Source organism: Echinops telfairi, unplaced genomic scaffold, assembly GCF_000313985.2.
Source record: "Echinops telfairi isolate 266 unplaced genomic scaffold, ASM31398v2 ScPeMD7_1;HRSCAF=3_0, whole genome shotgun sequence".
NCBI lineage: Eukaryota > Metazoa > Chordata > Mammalia > Afrosoricida > Tenrecidae > Echinops > Echinops telfairi.
The window spans coordinates 27024733-27048446 of record NW_022103896.1 but is presented as its reverse complement, the minus strand read 5'-3'; the positions used below and the strand labels follow the sequence as shown (position 1 = coordinate 27048446).

General features: G+C 35.1%; 1 protein-coding gene across 2 annotated transcripts in view; it reads right to left on the bottom strand.

Annotated features, from left to right (window-relative positions):
- The window catches only part of CSMD3 (CUB and Sushi multiple domains 3), a 1328144-nt gene that overhangs the window by 325230 nt on the left and 979200 nt on the right, over positions 1-23714 (bottom strand). For both annotated transcript variants that reach the window (XM_045286022.1, XM_030887469.2), the window contains 3 exons: positions 13373-13564; positions 4845-4971; positions 1500-1702 (listed from right to left, as the gene is read on the bottom strand). In XM_045286022.1, the coding sequence (XP_045141957.1) occupies positions 1500-1702; positions 4845-4971; positions 13373-13564 (522 nt within the window). The remainder of the gene's footprint in view (positions 1-1499; positions 1703-4844; positions 4972-13372; positions 13565-23714) is intronic.

Genomic DNA, 23714 nt, shown 5'->3' with positions numbered 1-23714 from the left:
AAGTGGTTTGTTTATATTACATGGGTGAGCTTTGCCATTAACATTCACCTGAAGCACCTTTTTCATGACTGTAGGTAAATTTAATTAAAATACAATTTTAAACTGCTGAAACAAAATACTATTAAAGATAATAGAGAATAGAAGAATTTTTGGTTGGCAAACTACCACTAAGAAGAGTGGAAATTGAATAGCAATTCATGACAAATGATTCCTAATTCAAAAATAAAAGAAATTAAAAACAAAAGAAGAAAGAGGCACAAAGAATTGTTATATTTGCAAATGTTTCTGAAATAGAATCCAATTGTATTCACCAATTATGATTATTTTCTTGTCACTCTTTTTTATTTTTTACATCAAAAAATCTATTAAAATGAAAATTGATATTGGCTCTTCTAAGTCAATGCATTTGTCTTTACCATGAGCTTGGCTTATGTGACACAAATCAATGTATTTGTGCTTGTCACTTTTGTCAACCCCTTAGTGCTTTTCCCAGTACTTTTTATGATTTTTCAAATCATTCCCTTTGATATTCTTCCAACTAGATAATAATTTATTGGATATCAAAAATATTCTATAGCAAGAACTACATAATACAATCATATTATATCCAAATAACCTATTTATGAGATGAGTATTATTCTTTTGTTGACTAAGTAGCTCAACTCAACTTGAGGGGTCTTAAGATGTTGTAAGGTAGCTATAGGTAAGTAGAGCAGGATTTGAATCTGGCATATCTGAAGCATTCTGGTTGTTACTATTTTGCTACTAATGATCTTATAATTTTTGATATAATTTTGTTAACAGGAGTTTATAAGGGATTCATTGGATAATTTTCTTAATGACGTAATGCATGTTGGCTAAACAAATAAAAGTAATGCTTAAAAGTTTTACATTTTCTTTAATTTTTTCAAGCTACTAGAGCCAAAATCTCGTTCATAGAACAACATATATATTATCCATTTAGCAGTTTCATTAAAAGAGAAACCATGAATACTGATAATTACCTATGATCAATGTCATTTTAGGAAATCTTGAATTTAAAAGTATATCATAAATATTTCGTCAAATATATCTGTTGATATATAATTATGATCATTAAGAAAGGAAAAGTAACTTTAATAAAATATATGGGGTTTTGGGTTGATGTTATACTTTATTTTTTTGTAATTGCAGAGATTTATTTCCTTCATAAACTAAAACTAACTTCTCACTTTAAAATATAGTTTTATGGCATGTAAAAATTATAAGATATATCATTTAATTATTCTATAGGCCAAATTATTATCCCACCACCCTTATTTTAATAATAATCTGTTTGGCAATTGGAGAAAAGCTACTAAAATCCCAGCAATGGGTATTTTAATCTAACTTTCTGTCCAGGTATATTTTAACTTAACTGCAAAATGGAATGAAGAGTAAAGGAAATAATTTTCGAATTGCTAAATTTCCAGGACTATTTAAGTGACATGTATATTTATAATTAAGGAATAATAACTTACTTGAAAACTGAATTGCAAATCCAGACTTGCTGATATAAAAATCCGTGTCAAACTGGATGGTTACTATGTTGAGCGTGCTATGAATTCCTTCTGGAATCAGAGATCCACTGATTTCCTTTAAGAGCATCTCATTTTCAGGCGGTCCATCCCACACTCGGAGTATGTCATGTGATGCTTCCGTATCAAAAGCAAGAAATTGTAGGCTGTGGGAAAATCATATAGCTGTTTGATTATTTTAAACAAGCATTAAATTTCAAAATGGAATAGAAATTTTAAGTGCAATTTAGCTTTTGTTAGCTATTCCTTGTACGCTAGCTACAGTATGTGAACAACATACTATCTATAATCATGTGGTATATATATATGCAAACACAATACATATACAGTACATGAATGATGTTAAGTCAACAGGTATTGCGACTAGGGGTCGAATTCAAATATGAAAATGTTTATTTCAAACAAAACTTGTTAAAAAATGTCCCGGTAATTAGTGAATGGCTGCAGATCAATTCCATGAACAATACTCTTGTCTTAGTTTCAAAAGAAGGCCCACTTGAGGCAGTGGCTTCTGAGGGGAACTGCAAATTCAAGGCAGAGAAGTCTGCTCAGACATCTAAAGAGACTGCCTTTGGGGATCCCAAAGGGGTAATCTGGATATATTTTCTGAAAAGACAAAGCTGTCTTGAGGGCTTATCATGATGCTTTTAGAAAACGACATTGGTGGAGAAAGTCAGTAAGTACCACCAAATATATATATATGTTCACCACATGACTGCGGATCTGCTCCTGCTTCAAGGGTAGCAACGAGCTATCCTAGATGAATTTCACTGGCAAACTTTACTCCATCTGCCCTACATCATGGATCCTGTCCTTTCTGTTTCTTTTTGTTCCTTCAAAGCAAAGCATCTTGGAAAAGAATGCAATTTGTATTCCCAGATTTGGCAAAACAGCCCTTTTTTTTTTTTTTTTTTTTTTACATAAAAGATCATTTTATTGGGGGCTCTTACAACTCTTGTTACAATCCATACATTGATGGCATCAGGCATGTTTGTACATATGTTGCCTTCATTCTTTTCTAGACATTTACTTTCTATTGAGCACTTGGTATCAGCTCCTCTTTTTATCCCTTCCCCCACCCTCATGGCCCCTTGATAGAGTCTAAATTATTATTATTTTCATATCTCACACCACCCGCTGTCTCCCTTCCCCCATGTTTTCTGTTGTTCTTTCCTCTGGAGAGGGCTGTATGGTTGGGTGTCTATCATTGCAATTTTACCCTTTCTGCCTCCCTCCCCCTTCCCCCTACCTTCTGGTATCACTATTTCTCCTCCTGTCCCTGGATTCTGTGTGCTGTGAGTTCCCATCTCTTATCTATTATACCTGCGTACATCCCCCCAGTCTAGTCTGAATTGAGAGGCAGCACTGGGGTCACAATAGTGGGGGATGAGGAAGCCTCACAGAGTTAGAGGAATATTGTGTGCTTTATCGATGCTTTACTGCACCTTAGTGACTCATCCCTTCCCTGTGGCCCCTCTGTGGGGGATAAAACAGCCAGTTTGATGTGTTGTTAATCAACCAGTGTAGAATTCTTCAGGGAAGGGTTAGAGAGGGAGACATGGCTTTCAAAAGTATAAATAACTAGATGGAGGTTTTGTCAAGAAAGAATCGCTTCACATTTTGATACTTTTGTGTAGTCAAGGTTTTTATGTGTTGGTGGCAATAATTTTGATTTTTCCTTGTATATAATCTTAAAGATCTTTTTCTTGAAAAGTAGAATTTATTTCTTTATAATATGGTAAAGTTCGCAATTACATTACCTTGAAAGATTACAGGAATTTGGGGTAAACACTCTTTTGTTCAGTGTTCATGAACTTTAATTATAGTGATAGCCAATGACATTCTAGAGCTTCTTGTGTGGTCAGGCACTGTCAGAACATCTTGTACAGCTAAACATGCCATATATTTTCTTCCTTAAACTTTTTAGGAACTCACTGAAGCTAATTGATTTGTTAACTCAACTTTTAAAGGTAAAGCACATAAGATTTATATTTCCCAAAGGGTGATAGTCATGATTTGAACTCAAATTTTCTGAATTCATAGTATATACTTTACTACTTTTATTATTTTATTAACTACAGTCAGTTTTATGTCTGATCTGGACAAAATTGGTGACTACATAGCTGCTATTTTTGTATTTGGTGACAAGTAACAGAAATCCAATTATTTCAATATGCTTAAGTCTCCATATATATATATGGTATATAACATATATACCATAATATTACATGATATGTGAATTAGAACAACTTCACATTTAGAAAGCAAGTTAAAATCAAATCGTATTCTTAAATGAGATAGCATCATTTGTCCCCTTCAAACATAATTTTTTTTACCTTTACTAATTCTATTATTTAAAGTAAACAACATGTCAAGTAGCCTGATGAGAAATACGCTGAGCATATATATCCAGTGAGGTCTAGCTTGAGTTTTGTGAGGGAATTTTCCTACAAAATCAATGCACCAGTTCACATTGCTTTCAACCAAGTATGGAGATTGTACTGCTCAGTTTGTGATTGAGTAAAAGAGGGTGTCCGTCCATAACAATCATCACCACCCAGCAACCTTCCAAAAGTCCAACCTTAGTGTTTGTGAGCAGCAAACTAATTCACATATCACGGAGAATTTGTTCATGTCTTCCATCATTCCCAGCAATTGCCTCAATAGTAAACTCGGGGACTAGCGCATGCGACAGTCTGAGAAAGCCAACTGATGTTAAGGATGTCAGAGTGGCGGTCTGCCCTCATCTAAAGAGCAACACTTGGAGTTGTTTTGAACTTCCTAAAGGAACTCACCACCTAAGGTAAGAGAATGCAAAACCAGTTGAATGAGCAGAAAACAGATGTTCAGAAAGGTGCCAGGCAGTTGCCAGTCTCCTTTTACTTTAGCTTCTTTTCACCTTTCTGTGAGGATGACCTCAGGGCAGGTAGCTGCAGACGTTTGTGTATTTGTCAAATGAGTGAACTCCCGCACCTCCAATCAAGAATGAAAAGAGCAGAGTCCACGAGAAGAACTTCCCACCTGCTGTGTCCTCTCACAAGTAAACAGCAGCAGCTTCACTCTGAGTTAGAGGAGCAACCTCAGTGATCTGTCCATCAATAAATAATGCTAATGAATACTGTTTCCTATTAGAAATACAAAAGTGTCCACTAGTCTCTTGCTGTTAATAATACTAAAAGATATTGATTGATAGTATATGTAAGTTTTAATCAGGAAAATCCGTTTTCTTTCTTCTTTTTTTGCCCCAATAAGAAAGACAGTAATTTTGAGAAAATAAAATCCATTTACCTGACAATGTTACCTGGATCTACCTCAATCATCCACATACAGCGCAAATTATTGTCATATGGGAAGGGGTAACCGGGAGATAAGATTCTTCCTGATGATTCTCCTTTAAAACGACCTCCGCATTCAGCTGGTAGAAATAACAATAAAGAGTCAGAATGTACTGCTAGTCTTTACAAATGACTACACAGTTTTGGGAGTGTGCGTTTGTCCCATGAAAGGAAATAGAATTGGTGTTTTTCTTCATCTTGAATGTATGAATGTATGTAAATCTCTTCAGTGTAAGGTAAGATTCAAGCAAGAATGTACTACACAAAAACCTAAGACTGTCTCAAGTCCTATCGATAAAAGAAAATAAAACAAGCCTAATTAGGAGATTAAAAAAAAGAATACACTCAGACTCTGAGTTTAGTCTTCCAAATAGTTTAAGATGTGTTGTTAAATAACGATAATTAAAACAGGAAAACAGATGGCACATTTTTCACAGTTAGTTGGTTGCAAGCTGAATATTCATCATCTGGCTACCCTACCTCTGAGAGAAACTAATCATTATGACAATCCCTCAGGCCTACTAAATTTCATTGTCCTTTTATTCCCACTTTAAATCATTCTAAACTCTTTCCCTTTTAGCCTCTGAAAGACCTAAGTGGCATTTTCATTCAGCATCTTACTCCAGCTTAGTCTACTTTGGCTTTGATTTAATGTGTTCTTTAATGTTTATTAAAAACTTATCAACACATATGTAAGGGTTATCCCAGAATATCATACACTATGTTTCTGTTGGGGAATTCTCCCGCCACCACCACATTTAAGACTGCTTGTTAATATTGGGTGGGATCTCTGAAGCGATTTTACTTTGGAGAACAGTCAATCTGGAAATAAGTCTCTGTACTGGAGAAGAGAGACACTGAGTATTTTGGTACATGCATCATTCAGTAACTGCATCTAAACCCTAGAAAGAAAACAGTATAATGCACCATGCTGTTGTTGTTAGGCGCCATCAAGTCATTTCTGACTCATAGCGACATAACCCTGTAAATGACATAACCCTGCCCAGTACTACACCAGCTTTGTTGGTCACACAGAAAATCCCAGTAACTGGAAGCACTCATACATGAGAATTTCACAAAGCAAAACGATGGAAATCCAAGGTTTGAGGGTCAAGAATAGCTTCAACTTGTGTTGCTTTGTGCAATAAAGGAAATCTAATGGTCTACTTTTTTCTTACTCAAAGGCACTTACTGTAGAAGAAAAGAAATTCAAATGCAACTTTGCCTTATTAACCAAGGCTGGTAAGAGGGACTTTGAAGAAGATGAACTGGGTAAGCTCGACTACATTTCCTGAAAGAAAAACAAATCATAGTAGGACGTGGTTGCTGCTCTTCCAGCACAGCTGGTTCCCACTCGGAGTGACCTGTGTACAACAAAATGAAGCAGTGCTCAACTCTGCATCATTCTCAGAAGTGAGAGTCCAATGAGAGTTCAATGAGAGTCTCAATGAGTCCATTGTTGAAGTCACTGTGTCAATCCATCATGGGGAGGGTTTTCTTCTTTTTCACCGCTCTTCCGCTTTACTTAGCATGAGGTCCTCCTCCAGGAACAGGTAGCCCTGGGAAGCATGTTTAAAGGGCATGGACCCAGTCTTCCCATCCTTGCTTTATGGAGCATTCTGACTATCCTTGTTCCAGTAGAGAACTAGTGGTTCTTTTGGTACTCCGAGGTACTTTCGATATTCTTCACCAACACCAGAGATCAAATGCCTCGGTTGTCCCTCGGTCTTTCTTATTCAATGTCCAATTTTCACATGCCTATGAAGCAATTGAAAATACGATGGTTTGGGTCAGGCAGAACTTAGTCCTCAAAGTGACATCTTTGCTTTTCAACACTTGACAACATTTTGTGCAACAGATATACCCAATGCGATGTGTCCTTTGATCTCTTGACCACTGCTTCCATGAGCATTGATTGTAAATCTAAACACAATGAAATCCTTGAGAACTTTAATTTTTTTCTTCATTTAGCAGGAAGAACCTGGATCTGTTGTCCAGTTGTAAGGATTTTGATTTGCTTTGTATTGATATGTAATCCATACTCAATGCTGCAATTCTTGATCTTTGTCAGCAAGTACTCCAGGTCCTTCCCATTTTCGGCAAGAAGGATCATGGAATGTACAAGTCACAGGTTGTTACTAATACTCCCTCCAATACTGATGTCTCATAATTTCTCACATAATAGAGCTTCTCTGGTGATTTGCTCAGCATACAGATTAAGTATGGTGAAGAGACACAACCCTAACAAACAACTTCCGGATTTTAAACTATGTAGTATTTCCTTGTTCTAGTCATACAACTGCCTCTTTTTTCCATGTCCAAGTTCAGCAAGAGCACAATGAAGTGTATTAGAATTTCCATTTTTCTTAAGACAATCCATAGTTTGTTATGATCCACATCAGCAATAATATTCTTTGTTCCATATCTTTTTCTGAATTTAATCTGAATTTCTGGCAACACCTTGTTAATGCACTGCTGCAACCCTAGGGATGATCCTCAGGAAATTTTTACTTGCATGTGATATTAAGGACATTGTTCTATAAGTTGGACATTTTGCATGGTCAACTTTCTTTGGCAAGGGCACAGATCTCTTCTAGTCCATTGACCAAGATGCTGTCTTCCAAATTTGGCATAGATGAATGAGTGCTTCCAGTGCTCCGCCAGCTCGTGGAAGCATTTGACTTGGCATTCTGTCAATCCTGCAGCCTTGTTTTTATCTAATGCTTTCAGTGTAGCTTAGACTTCTTTCAGTGCAACTGATTCTTGCTTATACCCTACTCTTGAAATAGTCGAACTTTAATTTGTTATTTGTGGAACAGTGGCTCTGTGTACTTTCTCCATTCACTTTTGAAGCTTTCCGCATCATCCAATATTGTGTCCATAGAATCTTTCAATATTGCAAATTAAGGCTTGCGTTTTTTTTATTAAGGTTTTTTAACTCTAAATTTTTATAATATTTGATTGTAATATGTACTTGGGCTTCTTGAGATTCCCATTGACATTTTCTGTCCAGGTTTTTTTCATCATTTCTTGTATTGGTCATAACTACTCTATGAGAAGCGCAAGTTCAGGGTCTCTATGCATTTTGATCTTGACATTCTTTCCTGCCTTTTTAATGAACTTTTATTTTCTTCCTGTATGATATTCTTAATGTCATCCCACAGATCATCAGGTGTTCTCACATTAGTGTTCAATGCATCAAATCTGTTCGTGAGATGTTCTTGAAACTCAAGTGATAGACTCAAGGCCCTGTTTAACTCCTTAGGTTCTTTTGGACTTGTTTCCATTTCTTCCATTTCAACCGGACCTGACATATAAGCAATTTGTGGTCTGTTCCACAGTTGGCACCTGGCTTGGTTCCAGCTGCTGATATTAACTTATCCATCGTTCCCCTTACACCAAACTCACTGCAATCAAGTGGATGCCAATGCATAGCTACCCGATGCAATCAGTTTTATTTCTGTGTATTACAATGGAGAAAAACATTGGTATACTTGTCATTTCTGTTATTGAAACAGAGGTTTTTGGCTATGAACAAATCGTTGGTCTTGCAAAATCCTATTATGCAATCTACAGCTTTGTTTCTGTTACCAAGACTATACATTCCAACTACTGTTCCTTCTTTGTTTCCAACTTACTCATTCTAATCAGCAGTATTTATCAATGCATTTTGATTGCATATTTGACATTTTCAGGCTGAAGATGTTGGTAGAATTCTTCAATTTCTGCATCAGCATTGTTACTGGTTGGGGAATACATTTGGATAATAATTGTATTGTATTGACTGGGTTTCCTTGTATGCAGATACATATTATTGCATGCATTTCATTTTAAAATAAATCTTGAAATCTTGTGATGATGTCATTCCTTTTAAATTAGTCATTCTCAGCATAGAAAATCACATGAATTCCTGGCCCCTGCCAGTCCATTTTGGGTCATGAGTGCCTGGAGTCCATATCTTTTTCATTCCATTTCATTTTTGATGACTGCCTATTTCCCTAAATTCATACTTCATGTATTCCAAGTTCTAATTAGTAATTGATGTTTGCAGCTCTTTCTTTTCATTTTGAGTCATGGCCTCTGAGCAAATGAAGGTCCCAAATGACATTCGCCCTCCGGATTTACTCCACGTGGTTCATTACGGTGGACTTGACTTTGAGAAGGTAGCTTCCCCAGCCATGTTTTGAGTGCCTTCTGCCCTGAGGGGTCATCTCCTGATACTATTTCTGACAATGGTCTATTGTTACTCAGGAGGTTTTCAGTATCTGGCAATGTTTCCCTGCTACCCGTAAGATTTTCAGTGGCTAATTCCTCTGACGTGGACAGCCTGTTCCAACTTTATTGTCTGTTCTCAGGCTGGAAGCTCTGCTAAAACCTGTTCACTCTGGATGACCCTGCTGGTATTTGCCATGCCAGTGATTCAGTTTCCTGTATCCCATTACAACTCAGTCCCCCACAGTGCAACAGACTAGGAGACAAGTGGTTGATAATACATTAATATATTTGAATAATATCTTAAATTAACCTATGTCTATACAAACTAACAAAGATACATTGTATATTTTTCTTAAATATTTGATGAATGAATATATGCATTATTGTTGTTCTCTGCACTAGATTAATAACAGAATCAAGTTGGTTTTATTATTAATATGCCAAAGAACATCAAAGACAATATTTTTTCTTTTTAACATTTGGAAGGTGCCTAATGACACTGGAATTTAATGGCTCAACTTTGTTAACTCTATTCACATATGTAAATGTCTTCACAGACATTGTGCCATAAACATGTCCTATAAAAGACTACAGCACTTTTGTTTATAAATAACAAATCCAGATGCATTTTAAGTGTATAGAATTAGTCGTTACAATCACCATGTTTTTCTTATTTAGTTTGGTTTGTTTGATTTGTTAAAAAGTTGGTAACAAACTAGATCTATGTGATTCTGTGCAATATTTCTATATGTGTATAACTATTTGGGATTCCCTCAATATATGAACCAATTTTTACCTCCAAGTAAATGTTCAATTATTTTCAGGTCAAATTTGAATTTAATATACTCTATTATAGATTTTTTTTCTACAGAAAGCTCTTAATATCTTTGTCACTTACCTAAGATTTTTATATCAGTATGCATATGCTTATTAACTTTAAAGACTTATTGTGTCAATATTTTTATCTATATTATGTCGATGAAACAAATGTTACTTGACATGTTGAGCTTAAAGGAGTCAGTGTGATATGATTTAACACTGGAGGTCACAGCCTGACAGGAAACTCTTGTATTTGCAAAGCACAAATGAAAGACAGCGAGGACGCAGGCGAATTCTCTCCAGCTATCATGCTTCAGTCCTTAAATTGGTTTTATGAGTGTACACGCTTCAGAAACATGATTTCTAAGAACCAATCCAAAGAATTGAAAAATATTTTAATGGACAGAGGCAGAAATATAGGCACAATAAGTGCTTAAGGTTAATAAGCCTATGCACACAAATATAAAAATCTTAACTAGGTGACAAATATATGAAGAAATATCCAAAGAAAAAGTATCTCTAATAGAATTTAATTTTCTATAATCATCCTAGCCCTGGTTGTGTAATGGTTGTGTGTTGGGTGACTAATCTCAAAGTCCATAGCTTGAAACCATCAGCCGATCTGAGGAGAAAGACAAGGCTTTCTATTTCTGTAAAGAGGTACTGTCTTCAGAAATCCACAGGCGCAGTCTCACCAGGCCCCATAGGATCATTACGAGCTGCCATCTACTTGATAGCAATGGGTTTGGCTTTTTATGCTTATAATCATGGGAATTATCAGCATCATATACCAGACACAGAGTGCCCAACTATTTACAGTTGTAATTTTTCATCATCTCCCATGGAATAAAAAAGAGGTTTACTCTCCCCAGGAAGTCTTAAGCAGTATTAAGTCAATAAGTTTTAATTTAGGAGACTTGTAAACATAAAATCATCTTATTGGTGTCATTTTTACATCAATACATTTCTTCTATTTTTACAATAAAAGCATCTTTTTATTGTAATAGTCATTAAAATATTCATATCCCCAAATGACATCTTTCAATTTCCATAAATATTTCTAAAATATAATATCTTCAGTATATCAACACATATCACAGATTTATTATTTTAATGTACATATTTTATCATTTTTTAGACAGAATGAGAACCCAATAGTGTGAACTTCATAGTTTTATGTGATTGCATCTTTTCTTCCTTCATTAAAAATATTTCATAAGGATATCAAAAAGAAAAAAAGTCATTTGTATTAAATAGAAAAAAGTAATAATACACCCTCTGAAGAGTCAATTAGTGGTACTTTTTTTGGTAAAACTAATGTCAATGAGTTGATATTTGATCATATTCCAGAAGCCTCCCAAAGCTTTGACTTTGGGGCAGATTGCTATTTTAGATATCACCTTCATAATCTATGCAGAATGCAAAAAACATATACAGAAATTTTTGTGGCAGAAACTCTCGATGACAGTGGAAGACCAAACTCTATTTGTTAGGGTCCACGCATGGAGGATAGCTCCGAAGCAATGCCTCTGATCCTAGTGGAGGGATGTGAACTGTCTTGTTACCAGACAGAAAGCATTGTAAAGGTGGTTCTGGAAAACATAGTTAGGTTAAAATATAATATCTTATCATTTGATCTCCCTTTTAACCCATTTCAAAATTGTTTCACTTAAAAAAAAAATCAAGAGGAAATACGCGTGGATTAAGCCTCTGGTGAGTCCCTTCTGACCATGGACCAGGGATGTGAACAGGCCTGTTATCCTGCAGAATGTTGGAGAGTGGATTATTGCAGATGCAATTAAGTTAAAATTCAACAACTTATAATTTGATCTCCTTTTAATTCATTTTAAATGTGTTCTAGTTTTTAATATTCATTTAGAATGAGGTTCCATTCTACTTTGTTATTGTTACTAGTTTTTGCTTCTAGTTTTGTTTCTAGGTTAGTGTTGTCACGGGTTTTGTTTCTAAGTATCTTTCTATGAATGAAATCTAGGGAAGATAAATCTACAGAGACAGTCCTGGATTCATTGTTCCTTGGGGTATGGGAAGAATTGGGGTGATGATTGTACAGTTCTTCTTGATGTGACTGGACTATTAAATTATATGATACATGACATGTGCCAATAAGACTGTTCAAATAAAATAAGATGCTGAAGAAGAGAATAAAGAATAACTCTATATATTTTTTGTGAATCAGGGCTTCTATAAATCAATCAAGGACTCAAAATTAGCAACATTATGAAATTGGTTACAAGACGTATAATGATTAAACTTTGACCTTGTTCTACTTTCCCTTCTAGCAGGTTTGGTAGCTATTCCTGTGTTGACCACATTGGGTAACAAATATTGGCATCTTTAAAATGAATTTCCAAAGCTTCCAGCCAATTTTATTCATGTGGGCCTAAACAAAATGATTTTGGCTCTGATAAATACCATCAAAAAATAAAAGTGACTGAAGTACTGCTTGTTGGCTTCATATTAAAGCAGGTGTCACATTTTCGTTTGTTGACCTAGTTTCCTCTTGACCCCATGTTTGACCCTTGGAGCAGGCACTGAAAAAGCAGCGGCTCTATTAACACTTGTCTCTCCACCCTCCTATCCAGCATTCCCAGACATTCATTAATTGATTACAAGATGATAAAAAAAGACTAGTACCCTAAGTACGTGAATTAGAGGAGAATAATAATTTTATAGCTTTGGAGAGCAATAAAACTTCAATTATTGGTTCTCACATTTCCCCTCTTATTAAAATGTGTTGCATTTGTTATGCAAAAAGGAGTCTTGATGGTGGAGTGATTAAACATTGAGCTACTAACCACAAGGTCAGCAGTTTAAAACCAGGAGCTGCTCCTTGCTAGAAAGATGAGGCTTTCTACTCCCGTAAAAATCACAGTCTTGGAAACTCAAAGGGGGGAGTTCTACTTGGTCCTATAAGTCAGAATTTACTCGATGGCAGTGAGCTTGGGGTTTTTTGGTTGGTTGCTATGCAACACATATTTTCTTAAATATACTCTCAAAAGGTACACATATATAGATTTTAAAAACATCTTGTGGAATCATTCACTTTTTAAAAATCCATCTTTTTACAGGATAGACAGCCATTTAAGAATTATAACAGATATGGTCAATGTGATTCAACGTAATTAAGTTTCTTCACATATTTTTACTAGGTTGAACTGTATATCAAGATGAGAGGGAAAAAAATCACTTCATATAGATCGTATTGTACCCAATAACATAAATAACCTTCTCATTAATAAAATTGTAAAAAAGGACCTTAATGTTCCACGGCTTTACTTTTGAAAACTAAAACAAAGTTGAGTCCATTAATTTCTTAATTCATGGTGCAAAGCGTGTACATGTTTATGGGACCCCTTAAAATGTGCATTGTATTTTTAGAACATTTACACAGAAATACCAATCCATAAATTCCAAAGACTATCTTACCGATACAGGAAGGCAGAGGATAATCCCATGCCCTTCTCTCGCCTGTCATGCACTTGAGAAGGCTGCTTCCATGGAGAGTGTAGCCAGGATTGCACCCGTAAATGATGGTGCTCCCAGCAAAGTGGCCTTGATCGCTGATCTTGTATCCAAATTGTGGAATTCCAGGGTCTTCACAATGTGAAAGTTCAAAACCTGTAAGGAAGACAGAAAGAGAGTGAAAACAAAAGACACAATTTAACCAGCAGACTTAAAAAAAATCATTTCCATTGTGATTTTAAATATGATTATGTATTTATTTCCATTTTTATTATACATGTCATGTGTACGTCTAACAGTATAGAATCCCCATAGAGAGTGTTTTTGACAATGAGAGTTTTTCATATATTTTAAATTTATTAAGGACACTCTGTGGCCTATATGGCAATCTAGTGGTTTGTTATACTATTAAGCTCTCTGCCTGCATCACGTAATTTACAACTAACATTACATTAGAGAAACTAGGATTTAATTATAACTTTTAAAAATAGGTTAAATATATAAATATATAACCACTGAGTAACAAGTATGGTGTCTTCAAATAGGACTTTAGAGGCTTTACTTTTATAGTCTTGGAGGAAAGTAAAATACTGTATTTTTTTTATTTTTTATTAATCATTTTATTGGGGACTTATAATAATCCATTTATCAATCGTATCAAACACATTTGTGCATATGTTGCCATCATCATTTTATTTTTAAAATGTTTTATTTAGAGGTAATATGACAGTGATCCTAGAATATCACATTTTATCTGCTCTAGTAAAAGGCCACATTTCAAAAACCCTCACAGAAAAAGATTATAAATCTTATTATATTTTATAGTTCTGAAGTTTGGATAAAGTATTCTGTGGTTAGATAGAGTTGGAGCTTCATTAATACATTTTCCTTGAAATGTGTGTTTCAGGACTCACTTGAAAGTTAACACCCAACTGTGGAAATAGTGCAAGAGCCTCAGAAGTATCAGCTTGCATTTCAAGGAAGAATGAGGCTCAGAACCTCAAAGGCATCTCTACTTAATAAAAACTGGAATCACAGAAGGCTTGTTTGCCCTGGAAAGAGATATTTGTATTTCTACAGGTTAGCTTGAGAATTTAGTGTTCTTTTTATATCCCCCACCCCCCCCCCCATAAAGGAGCAGTTTCCTACACCACTCCACCTTTTGAGAGAGGAGAGGGGCAGGGCTGCCTCTTTCTATGCTGGACATAGCTAAGTGAATTTATTTTCCTTCACAGCTTAACTGGGCACATGTATAGAAGATTTTTCCATCCACTTTCTTGTGTTATCATAGGGGTAATACCTGAGCTGATTGGTATCTGATGTAGTTATTATTGCTTAACTAATGTTAAGGAATACTCAAAAATAATACTAACTAATCTGTCTCTATTCCCTAGTATCTTGCCAACACATAGTCAAGATGAAATTTATGAAGAGGGATATTAAAAAACCATCAGCTACGGGACAATGCACAATTGAGGTTTCAAAAACGAGAGCAGAAAAAGAAGTGAGACTACCAACAAAATCGGAAGTCCTTCGTCATGTAACTCCAGATTTTAATGGTTGTGTAGAGAATATAAATGTAACAGAAATGTCATTATGGATTCACCAAAGAAAATTAAGAACAAAATTGAAGTTGGCAGTTACAGCTTCCGAGAATAGACATACAAACAATGTACATGTTAGTTCATGACTGAGAACTTTGTTACTTCAAGACACATCGTTAGGGAAAAACAAAACTTATTTAAGTCTTAAACTACATGAAAATCAAAAAGAGATGTGTGTCGCTTTTTGAGGCACAGATCCTTAAATCAATTCAGATATCTGAACTGAAAAACAAAACAGTGAGTTTCTATTCGATACCTAATGCCAAATCCATAGCTCGCATCACAAACATTCTAGAGCATGCGGTGGCTACAAAACCACCAGGTCTTGCACAACTTCCAGAACTGAGATCTTCATATAACTTCTGTATATTAAGAGAAATGTTATCTGTCAGAGGGCATTAAGGAGCCCTTTCAAGTCTTTTTAAAGTGTCTTATTCATTCCAGAATTATGCCCGAAATTCAAGTCGGATTTAGGAGAAGACATGGAACAAAGGAAAATATCGGTAAGTCTAATGGATCTTAGCTGGAAGCAGTCTCGGAATGACCTTTGCCCGTGTCTCGTTCGTTATGCAAAGGCATTGAATAGCGTGGATCATAAGAAAGTGCTGGTGACATTATGGCAAGCAGTGATTCCAGAACATTTCATTGTGGTCTTGCAGAGCCTACACGCAGATGAAAAGGCATTAAAATTATGTGAATCCTTTATCGTTATTTGGTGTTTTCTTTGCTTTCCCTTCAATAAATTGAAGATATTTTACTTTTACTTTTCTCACAGTGTCCACCCAACACAAATCCTCACACAGAGCAGACAGACAATAACTCAATGGTTGATGGATGACTATGGAATCAGAGTCCTGCATTATCACTAGGATGCACGTAAAAAGAATAGTGATATGGAACTTAAATTATAAATGCAATATCAAAACAAATAAATAAAACTAAAAAGAATCTGGGGAATTTTTTTAAGAGTGAATTTGTGACTGCCTCTTTGGCCCTAAAATGTATTGAATTAATCAAAGGTAAAGTGTGTCAGAGCGAGCTCTACACGAAGTTAGCAGCCATTCTTCTACATTGTGACATATAAAATGAGAAAGGATAGATGGTCAGGCAAGCCAGTCTTTCAAACACTGTGGAAAAAATACAAGTAAGAAGTCATAACTTTAAAGTTCTTTGCAAGAATCTGCACACTTATTAGCTGTGATGTGTCCCAAGTCAAAATTCAGTTTGCATTCCTTCAACAGGTTAATATTCAATTTTTCATTCAAGATACAGAAATTTTTGAGTTTTACCATACACCATTTTTCAATATGAAAACAGAAATCAAGCTCTCTTTTCAAGGCTTATTACAAACTTCTTCCTTCCTTAATTTGAATATTCTATAAATGTTATTGGCAATTGCTTGGTGATCAGGTAAAATGGGGATATTCTTTGTAAATTAAAATAATTTATAATACTTTACCTTGAAGATAAAAATGCACATGGACAATACTGTATTAGCTACAAAGCACAACATAATTTGGTACAATTTGGTAAAATTATTGTTGCTTGTTCAAAAGTATTTTAAACTTTTATCTATATGGAAGCTTTTAGCTGTCAGAGTTTTCACTTAAAAGCTCAAATACTTAAACCTGACAATTAAACAAGATGTGTGTGAAAAATTATATAACCTATAACTATTCACCATTCCTATGAAACTTGATATTCTTATGAAATGAAAATTTCTAGAGCACAAAATGTAATGAAAATCCTCATTACCTAAATATTCTTGACTTACTGAATAACTTAAACTGAGATCTAATCCCTTCTTGCTATCAGATAGTATAGTTCTTCTAGTGTATTTATTTTATTGTTGTAATATAATATTTGAAATCTAAAATGAATATAAATAATAAAGCAATGTTCGATTCTAGTATCTATGTTCGATTCTAGTATCATATCATAATTTACTCAAGACAATATCAATTCATATTAGTGTTCATGTATATTAATATTCAAAATGCCTGATTTTTTTTACTATTCTGATATTATTTTAAAATGAATTTAAGTTAAGGTTCAGCATGTTTATGGAAAACTTGGAATTAAATTAATGGACTTTGTTTACTTATTTCTTGAAACTGTTTGGTAGATTTCTTAGTTTTAGTGCATATCTATACGGGCATGAAAATATCCATTATTTTATATTTATTTATATCTTTTAAGAGTGATAAGAAATGACATATTCTTCTAAGGTTTAATCTTTTGCTTGGCATTGTATTTATCTTTGTATGTACAAACACATACACAAACATTTTATTAATTTCAACTCTTCTGTGGCAATCCACTGAATGCGTATTTAAACTTTTTTTTATTCATTCTCCAGGTGATGATTTGTGTTGTCTAAATTTTCACTGCTTCAAAAATCTATATTTCTATGCATACTTCTATACATTGTGTCACTATCTCATCAGTAAAACAGTATTGATTCTACAAATAATCAAATTACTTAGGTTTTTAATTGATATCTGAAAAATTCCCTGTAGAACATTAAGTATGCATATTTCACTCACCTTAGAGTCAAGAGCTTTTATACACATTGTAACTCAGTCCATGAAAAATGCAAATACATATTTAGTGTTTAAACATAAATTGCTACAAAATGAAGAACTTTCAAATTATCAAATAAAATGGAAAATATATCACTAATAAGAAAATTGAGTAAGCATGTTAACTGAATACATTGTGAAAAATCTATTTTGAAACAATCATTGTTGAAATATTTAAATGATAACTTAAGGATATAATGATAAGACTATCAATTGTAATATCTACATGAAAATTTGGTAGATTTAACTATATTAAGCAAATGTAAAGTATATTAAAGTATACTTAATATTTGCTGAGTAAATTCCATTTAGGTCATAAGATTTTCAAAAAAAGCTTGTATTCCAGATTTATTTATATCTCGATAAAGATATGTACAAAGAAGATTGTCAGCATTGCCATGTCAAATTTTCAAATGGGAAATACTCCAAACTCATGCACAGGAATTATGATAACCCTGTTGATCTGGACACAAGATTATAAAGGGAATGAAGAAAAGAAGAAATCACTGAAAAACAAGCACTCCTTTTTTCTTCTTTAATGAAATTTTCAAAAATTAATTTGACATCCACGATGACTCATAAAAAAATAACATTTCCTATATATAATTTTGAAACCTCAAACTTTGGAAGGCTGCTTTACATTAGGAAAAAATATCATTTATGACTTTTTTGCCTTGCTCTTATTTTCTTTTAGGCTGTATAAATGTCTTCTTATTGATTTGAAATAATCTTGCATTTGGCTATATGTTGTTTTGTTAAAGTCATTGCATAGAACTTCTTGTGTGTATTCTTTCTAAAATTGTGTACAATTTGTCTATTTGTTTTTGATGCTTAAAGATGTTTTCAGCCTGAATCTAGGGGTATTTTGTCTGGGAAATGTTAAGGTCTGAAGTCAGAGAGCTATTCCCACTGTAAACCTTGCAACCATCTGGATGCCATATTGAATCTTTTATACACACTCCTCGCCACTGAAGGATCGAGGTGAACTGGAGAATTCAGGAAGAACTGAGAAAGGCCAGGCCTCTGCTCAATCTCCCTAATAAATTCCACAAAGCAAGATGGAAAGTAGGATGCCTTTGAGAAAGGAGGATGGGTGGATTACACAAAGGAGTAAGGACTTGGCCCAGGAATGGCCATTCAGAAATAAAATATGCTAATGTTCTTATTCTTACTGTTAGGTCTCATGAAGTCGGTTTACCAATCTCTATCTACCCTAAGTTATAACTGAATGGAAACCATGCAGTCCTGAGCCATCTAAACAATTTTTGTGATGTTTGACCCCACTGTTGCAGCCACTGTGTCAATGCATCTCATTAAGGGGTCTCTTTGTCCCTGCCTTTCTGATTTACCAAGCATGATGACTTTTTCCAAGAACTGGTTTCTCCTGATTACATGTCCAAAGTATATGAAAAAGGTCCCCCAATCTTCCTTTTTAAGAAACACTTTGACCCCACCCCCTGGTAACCAGACTTGCTTGACCCTTTTACATGAATATGAGGTAGCTGGAAATCTCATGGCTTGGATACAAAATCCCCAACCAAACTCATGCCATCGAGTCAATGCTGACTCATAGTGACCCCTCTCTGTGTTTCTGAGACTGTAACTGCTTACAGGAGTAGAAAGCACAGTCTTCCTCCCCTGGAGTTGCTGGTGGTTTTGAACTGCCAACCATAAAGATCACAGCCCAACACATAGCCACTACAACACAAGGGCTCCTACAGACTGTGATCTAAGTTGTCAGCAGAGACATCCCAAGACTGACCTAATACTTTAAGAATCTTATTGTCCTGCTTGCTTGCTCATGATCAACAATTGTTTGGGTTACATCTGTGTATATGACTCCACAAAGTGTAAATTCTAAATTAAATGGTCTATATTTTTTTTGTATTTGATTTCAAAGAGGTCACCTTCAAGATAGCCAGTGTTGCTGTTGGCCTCCTCACTAGAACCTTACAATGAACCTCTTTTTTGGTTGAGCTTGGAGGGAATGAATTAACAGCATTGTTCCGGAAAGTGAACCTGATTTCGTTGTTCTCACTCTGATTCTTTGTTCTCACTCTCTTTTTCACCGCTATCTTGTGATTGGCTTACTCGCCACCAAAGCAAAAACCAAACTCACTGCCATCAAGTCAGTTCTGACTCTTGGTGACCCTTGGTTCCCGAGACTGCATGGATTTACAGGAGCAAGGAGTCTCATCTTTCTCCTGAAGGGCAGCTCATGGTTTCAAACTGCTAGCCTCACAGTTAGCAGTGAACTCATAATTACTCACCACAGACTGTCAGAATCACCACGTTGCATGAGGAGTTCTACCCTGTCTTGTAAGGCAGTCACAAGTGGGAATTTCTCTGCCTCGATGGCATATTTTTCTCCTGAATATTTTAGTTTTATGTTCACAGGGAGGTATTAAAATCAAACCACTGCTGGAAAGCTGATTCTTACTCATTGTAATCCTATAGAATAGAACAGAGCTGATGCCTAAGATTGTCAAGGCTAGAGATCTTTTAAAAAGCAGACTGCTTCATCCTTCTCTTGGGGAGATTTGAACGGCCTGGTTTTCATTTACAAAAGTCACCAATTATATCACTAGAGTTCCTTAATAGGTTTAAAATCTGCCATAAACTATTTTTGCATGATGTATAAATTAGTGTGTCCTAATATGTTTAAGTTGAAGGCTGGCAAAACTTCTGGGATAAAAAGTCTATAATAATAATAATAATAATAATATCTTATTCAAGTATGTAGAAATGATCTTCATCAGTATTTTAAAATAAGTGGCAAATAATAAAAAAATATCACTATATTATTTTAATTAGAATATAAAATTAGCCAAGACTTCCTTTATCATCTGTCTAATTTAAAAGTTTTAAAAATAAAATTTATAGTAAATGTATCTGTTAAATGGTTTGTGTGACATAGAATTACATGGAACAATTTCATGGGATTACATTTTTGCTCTCTTGAAATTCACTTATTTTCTACTTTCATTTGCATTAAATACGTCTTAGGACTATACAGTCATGTGGTGAATATTTTCAAAGCTGAGCCTACAAAAAGTTTGTGGAAAACTCCGGAAGTGATAGGCAAGGGCATGTTCTCAGCAGCTGTTTGTAGTCCCCTTACAGGAAATGAAAGCACTTGGAATAGTTTCTTGTATATTTACAAAGCTAGTAGATAAGAAAATAGTTTAGAAATTAGCTAAAGGCCAACGTAAATTGAATGTAAAATTAGAAATGACTATGTTCCATGATGATTATGGAATCATTCAAACAGCAAAACTGGAAGGCTAAAAGGAACCAGATACACTTAAACTTTTCCCTTTGGATACTAGGGTGGTCTCTAGTAATTTCTTCAGTTAGTTAAATGCGTGGAGGAGATAATAGAAGAATATCTGAGTCGAAAGGTGTCGCCTGATGTCTTGGCATCATACAGATTTAGTAGGCCTGCTTTTGAGGAGACAATGCTATATAATGTGTCAAAAGGGTCCACTTTAGCTCTACAATGGATGACTTTAGAAAGTCCCCAAATTCCTACCTCCTGAAAGGTCTTGGGTTAACCAAAACTGTATAGAGATATAGAATCTGCAATGAAATGGGCCTTCAAAAAAAAGAATTTAAACTTTATTAACAACATGGAAAATAAATGGCCTAACTCATCCATGGTAGTAAACTTAGATAATGAGAAAGCAACTATATTCTCAATCATAAAATAACAACATTTCTTCTGGAAGAATTGCAATATCATTATTTTTAAAACATTTATGTAAACAACAAAAATATATTAAAAGTGCCCTCTGTCATCAAGTTGATTCTGCCCCCACATAGAGCAGAATTGTTCCACAGAGTATCTTAGACGATGCATCTTTCCAAAGCAGACAGCCTCATCATTCCCCCGTGGAGTACCTAGAACTTTCAAATGTCCAACCTTGAAATTAGCAGCTGAATATTTAACCTACTACCCTACCAGGATTCCTACATTAAAATCATGAAATTTTGAACATCACATATTCAGGACATGAATAGGGAGGATGTGTAATATAGTGGTTAAGAGACAGGGTGCTTTGTTTCAAATTCTATATCTGCATTTATTAGCTGTGTGACCTTGGACAAGTGATGTACATTTTCTGTGTTTTATTTTCCCTTCTTTTATGAATGGGCATAATAGTAACATCATCCCTCACAGACATATGCTTTATATCTGTGGGACATAAAATATATGCTAGCTAAGATTAATGGTTTAAAAACATTTCAAAGTGTTATGTAATCATCATCACAATCAATTTTAGGACATTTTCTTCATTCTCGTACTCATCAAATAAGCTACCCATTTCACCACTATCTCCTCTGCCACCCCTTTAAGAAACTATTCATCCGGTTACTGTCTATACCGTTTTCTCTCCCCTGGGTAAGAAAATCATACCCACAAAACATCAACAGCAAGAACACATTGAAAAATCTCAAGAAAAAAGAAAGCAGAAAATAATAAAAATAAAACAAACTTTAAATGGGTCCAAAGGGAAAAGAAATGATACAGTATAACATTTTAACCTAACTCTATGTGCATTAGTCCACTTGCCAATGCACTCTGTCTGGAGGCAAGGCTATTCACGTCCCTGGTCAATGGTCAAGGGAATTCAGTGGAGGCTTAATCCACATGGGGCTTCTGCAAAAGACTTTTGGGTGTTCCCTGTCAGCCAGAGCCTTCTGGAAACCAGCTCGAATACAATTTCCTTCCTACCATCTTGAATTATATTATTGACAACCCTGAGACCACACAGGCAGCTGTGCTTTTACAGGTGGATTTAGATCAGTGGTTATCAACCTGAGGGTCACAACCCCTTTGGGGGTTGAACAACCTTTTAACAGGGGTCACCTAAGACCATTGGAAAACACGTGAATATTTCACAATATATAATTATATATTGCTTTGTGATGAATCACTACGGTTTAATTAAGTTCAATTTGTAACAATGATAATATGCTCTGCATATTAGATATCTACATTATGATTCATAACAGTAGTAAAGTTACAGTTACAAAGTAGCAATGAAATAATTTTATGGTTGGGGGTCACCACAACACGAGGAGCTGTATTAAAGGATCATGGCACTAGGAAGGTTGAGAGCCACTGATGTAGGTCATACCTCACTTAGATGGCTGATTATTTTAAGACGAACTTTTTAAGAGTCCAGATGTTATTCTTTATGCTAGCCAGACCCCATCTGTGTTCTTCACCAAGCTTGGCTATATCACCCATATCTTCATGGGTCCTTTTAGGAGGGTAAATAATGAGCTGGGCCACTTCATAAAAGCCGATTGTTCTTAGATGAAAGCTAAAATTACATAGGAGTTCAAAATCCATTCATACATCTAAGCCTTATATTGGTTCCTACTCCACTGTAATGGCAGCACTATCAGATTTCTGAGAGATAATCTAAGGAACCTCCATGGGCTCGTTGGTAATTCTAATTAGAAAACATAAAACCAAACTCACTGCCATTGAGTCAATGCTGACTCATAGCCACCCCAACAGGGCAGAGTAGTACTGCCGCTCTGAGTTTCCAAGACTGTAACTCTTTACAGGAGTAAAGTCCCATCTTTTCCTGGTGGTTTCTAACTGCTGGAAGTCAGCCTCCCAGTGCACACCACTATGCCACAAGACTCCTAATTAACGGTATCATTAAACTAGAAGCTAGCTATTCTTATTTTAACTCATATTTACAGGTATAATGCTGAAAGTTTCTGCATTTTAAAAATTCTAAAACCCCTTCTCCCATGCCCCTAAACACTGTATAACTTCTAACATTATCTTTTATCTTAGCTCCTTTTCCTTGCTCATTCAGCTCCATCCACACAAATTCAAGAGCCTCTCAGGCCTTCATAATGACTGCTCTCTCTGTCGGGAGCCGACTTTCTGCCCTTGGATTAGCTAACTCCATGTAGTCTGGAACTCTGCGGTTGACACTGTTCTCTTCCAGTGGTGAAAGATGAGATATAAACCTGCTACAATGAAATAAATTTTAATGATAAATTAATTAACTAGAGTAAAGGATCAAGAGGGAAGACATCGGATACGATGACATAGAAAAAGTGTTCAGATAACTTCATGTTCAGCACGAAGAG